The sequence below is a fragment of the Taeniopygia guttata genome, chromosome 22 (assembly GCF_048771995.1).
Source record: "Taeniopygia guttata chromosome 22, bTaeGut7.mat, whole genome shotgun sequence".
Taxonomy (NCBI): Eukaryota; Metazoa; Chordata; class Aves; order Passeriformes; family Estrildidae; genus Taeniopygia; species Taeniopygia guttata.
In genome coordinates this window covers 1831769-1839074 of record NC_133047.1, presented here as the reverse complement: position 1 = coordinate 1839074, position 7306 = coordinate 1831769, and the positions used below count along the sequence as shown (strand labels likewise).

Genomic DNA, 7306 nt, shown 5'->3' with positions numbered 1-7306 from the left:
CCTGAGGAGTTCATCCCAATCCCAATGTGGACCCCTAAATCCCCTCCTCACCTGCCCTGAGGTCCCCTGGGGCCGGGAACCGTCACTGCCCCACACCCCTAAAAAAGGGGGTTCAGCCCCCCCCTCTCTGGGACACCCCAAATCCCGGCCAGCTCATTGGGATCCCAAAAATTCCCAAAATTCCAGGCTGGGGGGCGCCCCACAGGCTCCAGGAGTGCAAAATCCGCTTTATTTATTTCGGGAATCAACCCACCACCACCACCAGCAGCTGCACCTGCAAAATAAGGAGGAAAAAGGGATTATTTTTTTTTTTCCCACCCGCTGTGGGGTGGGAGCACCCCAAGATTTCCCCCCAAAGCTCTGTAGGGCACCCCAAAAATCCTCACCCGGACGGAATTGCGGAATTCCCATCATTTCTTTGGCGCTGCTTTCCTGCCCCGCCCGGCTCCGCGGCCCTGCGGGAATGGGGGGGGTTCGAGGTGATGGGGGAGCCCCAAATCTGCGCTTTGCCCCCAAATTTGGGGTCCAAATTCTGCCTCCCGACCCTTCCTGTCACCCCAAACCCCGATCCCTTGGGAAAAGGTGATGGGGGAGCCCCAAATCTGTGCTTTGCTCCCAATTTTTGGGTCCAAATTCTGCCATCCCCCCAAACCCCGATCTCTTGGGAAAAGGGGGTGCAGGGAGCCCCAAATCTGCGCTTCACCCCCAAATTTTGGGTCCAAATTCTGCCACCCGACCCCTCCCGTACCCCTAAACCCCGATCCCGTTATCCCTTGGGAAAAGGGGGTGTGGGGAGCCCCAAATCTGCGCTTCACCCCCAAATTTTGGGTCCAAATTCTGCCTCTCGACCCCTCCCATACCCCCAAACCCCGATCCCGTTATCCTGCAGGAAAAGGTGATGGGGGAGCCCCAAATCTGCGCTTTGCTCCCAAATTTTGGGTCCAAATTCTGCCTCCCGACCCCTCCCGTCCCCCCAAACCCCGATCCCGTTATCCCTTGGGAAAAGGTGATGGGGGAGCCCCAAATCTGTGCTTTGCTCCCAAATTTTGGGTCCAAATTCTGCCGTCCCCCCAAACCCCAATCCCTTGGGAAAAGGGGGTGCGGGGAGCCCCAAATCTGCTCTTCGCCCCCAAATTTTGAGTCCAAATTCTGCCGTGTCCCCAAACCCCGATCCTTTGGGAAAAGGGGGTGTGGGGAGCCCCAAATCTGCACTTCACCCCCAAATTTTGGGTCCAAATTCTGCCTCCCGACCCCTCCCGTCCCCCCAAACCCCGATCCCGTTATCCCTTGGGAAAAGGGGGTGCGGGGAGCCCCAAATCTGCGCTTTGCTCCCAAATTTGGGGTCCAAATTCTGCCTCCCGACCCTTCCAGTCCCCCCAATCCCTTGGAAAAAGGTGATGGGGGAGCCCCAAATCTGCACTTCGCCCCCAAAATTTGGGTACAAATTCTGCCGTCCCCCCAAACCCCGATCCTGTTATCCCGCAGGAAAAGGTGATGGGGGAGCCCCAAATCTGCGCTTCGCCCCCGATTTTCGGGTCCAAATTCTGCCACCCGACCCTTCCTGTCACCCCAAACCCCAATCCCGTTATCCCTTGGGAAAAGGGGGTGTGGGGAGCCCCAAATCTGCGCTTCACCCCCAAATTTTGGGTTCAAATTCTGCCGTCCCCCCAAACCCAGATCCCTTGGAAAAAGGTGATGGGGGAGCCCCAAATCTGCGCTTCACCCCCAAATTTTGGGTCCAAATTCTGCCTCCCGACCCCTCCCGCCCCCCCGAACCCCGACATCCCCCGGGAAAAGGGGGTGCGGGACCCCCTCGGCCCTACCTTGGCGGGAGGGGGACCCTCGGGGGCGAGGCTGTTCCTGCTCGGGAGACAAGGCGGGGTTGGGGTGGGGGTCCCGCCTATGGGGGACCCCCCCCGTACCCCAAAATTTGAGTACTCACAGCTCCTCCTCCTTCTCGCGCTTCCTTTTCTGCGGGGGGAGAAAGAGGAGGAGGAGGAGGGTGAGGGATTTCCTCCCGGGGGATGAAGGTCAGGGCTCGTTTCTGGCACAGAGAGGATTTTGGGGTCCCCGCCCGAGGAATTTGGGGTCCCCACCCCCCCAAAATCTGACCTTGGCGGCGCCGCCCCTCGGGGCGCCGGAGCCCTTGGGGGGTTTCTTGGGGGTTTCCTCGGCTGCTTCTTCCTCCTCCTCATCATCATCCTCATCCTCCTCCGAGCTCAGGTCCATGACTGCGGGATAAGGGGTGGGGGGTCAGGGGCACCCCAAAAACTCGCGGGATAAGGGGTGGGGGGACCCCAAAACTCGCGGGATGAGGGGTGGGGGGACCCCAAAACTCGCGGGATGAGGGGTGGGGGGACCCCAAAACTCGCGGGATAAGGGGTGAGGGCACCCCAAAACTCGCGGGATAAGGGGTGGGGGGTCAGGGGAACCCCAAAACTCGCGGGATAAGGGGTGGGGGCACCCCAAAACTCGCGGGATAAGGGGTAGGGACACCCCAAAACTCGCGGGATAAGGGGTGGGGGGTCAGAGGAACCCCAAAACTCGCTGGGCACGTGGAGGACACCCCAATACTCACTAGAAAGGGGGTGGGGGGTCGGGGGGACCCCAAAACTCACGGGATAAGGGGTGGGGGGTCGGGGGGACCCCGAAACTCGCTGGACACGTGGGGGGCACCCCAATACTCACTGGACACCCCGATATTCACTGGATAAGGGGTGGGGGGACCCCAATACTCGCTGGATAAGGGGTAGGGGGGTCAGGGGGACCCCAATTTTCACTGGACACGCAAGGGGAACCCCAATACTCAGAGGGGATGTGGGGGAATGTGGAGGGGGACACCCCGATACTGACTGAACATGTGAGGGGAGACCCCGAGACTCACTGGAGAGGGGGTGGGGGATCAGGGGGACCCCGATACTCACTGGACACCCCGGGGGACCCCGATGCTCCCGGGACACCCCAAAACTCCCGGGACACACAGGGGGACCCCAAAACTCCCGGGACACCCCAAAACTCCCGGGACACTACGGGGGACCCCAATCCTCCCGGGACACCCCCGGGGGACCCCAAAACTCCCGGGACACCCCAAAACTCACGGGACACGTGCTGGCCGCTGACGAACAGGGGGCCGGAGCCGGCCCGCAGGCGGAAGGTCACCGGGGGGGTCAGCTCCACTCCGGCCAGCGAGGTCTGGGAAATCGGGGTGCAAACGGCTCCTGGCAGCCCCCCCGGACAGCAGCAGCACCCCCAAAGCCTCCCCGGGGGCAGGAGCAGAGACCCCCGGAGCCCCGAACCCTCCCCGGGGTCACCCTCCGAACCCCAAACCTTCCCCCGGGGGCACCCCCCGAACCCCAAACCTTTCCCGGGGGCACCCCCCGAGCACCGAATCCCTACCCAGAGGCAGGAGCGGAGACCCCCGGGGCCACCCCGAACCCCAAACCCTCCCTCGGGTCACCCCCAAACCCTCCCCGGGGGACCCCCGGAGCCCCGAACCCTCCCCCGAGTCACACCCGAACCCCAAACCCTCCCCGGGCACCCGCCGAGCCCCAAACCCTTTCCCGGGTCACCCTCAAACCCTCCCGGGGGATAGCCCCCGAAGCCCCAAACGCTTTTCTGGGTGACCCCCGAACCCCAAACCCTCCCCGGGTCCCCCCGAGTCCCGAACCTTTTCCCGAGTCACCCCCGAACCCTCCCCCGGGTCACTCCTGAACACTTTCCCGAGGGTCACCCCCGAACCCTTTCCCGGGTGCCCCCCGAGCCCCGAACCCTTTCCCGGGTCACCCCCGAGCCCCAAACCCTCCCCCGGGTCACCCCGAACCCTTTCCCGGGTGACCTCCGAACCCCGAACCCTCCCGGTCACCCCGAGCCCTGTCCCGGTACGGACCGAGGGCAGCACGGAGGGTCTGAGCGTGGCCAGCGGTACCGGGGTTCGGTTCTCGCCGTCCTCGGGCAGCACCTCCAGCACGTGGAACTCGTCCCGGGCCGCCTCCCCCAGGCACACCTGGGCACAGCGTTGGGGGCATTTTGGGGGTTTGGGGGGCATTTTGGGGGTTTGGGGGTCTTAGGGGCATTTTGGGGGGCACTTTTTGGGGGGTTTGGGGGGGTTTTAGGGGCATTTTGGGGGGCATTTTCGGGGTTATATTGCTTTTTTGGGGGGGTTTGGGGGTTTTAGGGGCACTTTGGGGGGCACTTTTTGGGGGGTTTGGGGGGGGTTTAGGGGCATTTTGGGGGGCATTTTCGGGGTTATATTGCTTTTTTGGGGGGAGGTTTGGGGGTTTTAGGGGTACTTTGGGGGGCATTTTTGGGGCTATATTGATTTTGGGGGCCCCCTTCTTTTGGGGGTGGGCTTGGGGGGTATTTTTTGGGGGGGGTTGGGGGATTTAGGGGCACTTTGGGGGGCATTGTCAGGGTTATATTCCTTTTTTGGGGGGGGGTTTTGGGGTTTTTAGGGGCACTTTGGGGGGCATTTTCGGAGCTATATTGATTTGGGGGAGTTTTGGGGGCCCCCTTCTTTTGGAGGGGGGGTTTGGGGGTCCCATCTCTTCGGGGGGGGTTTTGGGGGGGCATTTTTTGGGGTTTGGAGACTGTATTTCTTTTTGGGGGGTTTCAGGAGCGATATTTCTTTGGGGGATTTTGGGGGGTTTTAGGGGCACTTTGGGGGGCATTTTCGCGGCTATATTGCTTTTTGGGGGGGGGGTTGGGGCCCCCTTCTTTTGGAGGGGGATTTTGGGGGTCCCATCTCTTCGGAGGGCTTTTTGGGGGGGCATTTTTTTGGGGTTTGGGGACTGTGTTTCTTTTTGGGGGGTTTCAGGAGCGATATTTCTTTGGGGGATTTTGGGGGGTATTTTTGGCGGTTCAGGGGTTATTTCTTTGGGGGTTTTGGGGGGAGATTTTTAGGGGTGGTTTGGGCTATTTTTTAGGGGTGGTTTGGGGGGAGATTTTTTTTGGGGTGGTTTGGGTTATTTTTTGGGGGTATTATTTGGAGGGAGATTTTTGGGGGGTATTATTTGGAGGGAGATTTTTGGGGGGTATTATTTGGAGGGAGATTTTTGGGGGGTATTATTTGGAGGGAGATTTTTGGGGGGTATTATTTGGAGGGAGATTTTTGGGGGGTATTATTTGGAGGGAGATTTTTGGGGGGTGCCTCGGGCTATTTTTTGGGGGTGCCTAGGGCTATTATTTTTTGGGTTATTTTTTGGGGGCGGTTCGGGCTATTTTTTGGGGTGTCGGGGCTATTTTTTGGGTTATTTTTTGGGGGTGCCTCGGGCTATTTTTTGGGTTATTTTTTGGGGGTGGTTCGGGTTATTTTTTGGGGGTGGTTCGGGCTATTTTTTGGGGGTGGTTCGGGCTATTTTTTGGGGGTGGTTCGGGCTATTTTTTGGGGGTGGTTCGGGCTATTTTTTGGGTTATTTTTTGGGGGTGCCTCGGGCCATTATTTTTTGGGGGTGCCTCGGGCCATTATTTCTTGGGTTATTTTTTGGGGGTGCCTCGGGCTATTTTTTGGGTTATTTTTTGGGGGTGGTTCGGGTTATTTTTTGGGTTATTTTTTGGGGTGTCGGGGCTATTTTTTGGGTTATTTTTTGGGGGCGGTTCGGGTTATTTTTTGGGTTATTTTTTGGGGGTATCGGGGTTATTTTTTGGGTTATTTTTTGGGGGTATCGGGGCTATTTTTGGGTTATTTTTTGGGGTGTCGGGGCTATTTTCGGGGTGACTGACCGTGCGCAGGACCAGCTGCTGCTCGCAGCGCCAATCCTCGGGGGCGCGGAAGGTGCAGCAGCTCCGGGCGGCGCTCAGCTCGCAGCCTGCGGGGACACAGCCGCGATTTTGGGGGGTCGCGACACCCCGGGAGGGGTTCGGGGGGATTTGGGGGGATTTCGGGGGACACTCACCCCAAAGGACGGAGACGGGGCGGTCGGAGCCGCTGTCGGTGCTGTCGGTGAAGGACATGGCCGAGGGGTGGCACAGCCTGCGGGGGACACGCGGGGATGGGGGAGACCCCAAAATCTGGGGACACCCCCAAAATCTGGGGACACCACCCCCAAAATCTGGGGACACCCCCGCACCCCAAAAAATCACCGCGGGGGCGTTCGGCAACGGCGGGAGCGGAGCGGGACTGGGGGACACTGGGGGGACTGGGAATGGGGGTCACTGGGGATACTGGGGGGGGGGCACTGGGAGCACTGGGAATAATGGGGGGACACTGGGAATACTGGGGGGGGACACTGGGAGCACTGGGAATAGAGATACTGGGGGGACTGGGAATGAAGACACTGGGAGCACTGGGGGGACTGGGAATGGGAGCATGGGGACACTGGGAATGGAATGGGACTGGGGACACTGGGAGCACTGGGGGGACACTGGGAGCACTGGGAATAATGGGGGGACACTGGGGGCACTGGGAATGGGAGCATGGGGACACTGGGGGGACTGGGGACACTGGGAGGACTGGGAACACTGGGAATGGGGATACTGGGGGCACTGGGAGCACTGGTGGATTGGGGACACTGGGGACACTGGGGGTACTGGGAATGGGAGCATGGGAGCACTGGGGGGAACTGGGAACGGGGACACTGGGGGGAACTGGGAATACTGGGAATGGGGATACTGGGAGCACCAGTGGACTGGAGACCCTAGAGGGACTGGGGACACTGGGAATGGACTGGGGACACTGGGAGCACTGGGAATGGGGACTGGGAATGGAGACACTGGGAATGGGGACACCCCCAAAATTTCAGCGCCTCCCCCCACCCCACCCCAAAAACTCACCCAAAGCAGCGTCGGCCCCAAGGGAAACCCCACAGACAGCGGGGCCGCCCCACAGGCGGCGCTTATAGGGCGGCAGCGCCCCCGCCCGCGGTAATTGGGGTTAATTGGGGTAATTAGCTCATTAGCATTCAGCTGGGGCTGCTCATCAGCAACGCCCCCCCCCCACCGCTGTGTGACAGGTCACCGCGTGGGGACAGGGCTGGGGGTGGCACCGCGCGCTGGGTGTCCCCCCATATCCCCCGTGTCCCCTCCGTGTCCCCCATGACCCTCGATATCCCCCGTGTCCCTCGGTGTCCTTTGTGTCCCCCCGTGTCCCCTCCGTGTCACCCCCTGTGCCTCGATGTCCCCCGTGTCCCCCCATGTCCCCCCGTGTCCCTCAATGTCCCCCGTGTCCCCCCATGTCCCCCCGCGTTCTCCAGTGTCCCCTCGTTTCACCCGTGTCCCCCTCGCCTCGCGTGTCCCCGTGCTGTCCTGTGTCTCTCCATGTCCCCCGTGTCCCCTCCATGTCGCCGTGTGTCCCCACCCCACGTGTCCCCCG

The 7306-nt window shown here is 60.9% G+C and overlaps 1 protein-coding gene across 1 annotated transcript; it reads right to left on the bottom strand.

Annotated features, from left to right (window-relative positions):
- Positions 1–207: 207 nt before the first annotated feature.
- NPM2 (nucleophosmin/nucleoplasmin 2) lies at positions 208–7013 on the bottom strand. Its single transcript, XM_041720507.2, has 10 exons — positions 6769–7013; positions 5892–5968; positions 5719–5804; positions 3887–4003; positions 3099–3192; positions 2113–2231; positions 1943–1971; positions 1824–1860; positions 387–455; positions 208–274 (listed from the first exon to the last, which is right to left on the bottom strand). The coding sequence occupies exons 2-9, from the start codon at positions 5947–5949 to the stop codon at positions 411–413; spliced, it is 585 nt and encodes a 194-aa protein (XP_041576441.2). The 5' UTR covers positions 5950–5968; positions 6769–7013; the 3' UTR covers positions 208–274; positions 387–410.
- Between the last annotated feature and the right edge of the window lie 293 nt (positions 7014–7306).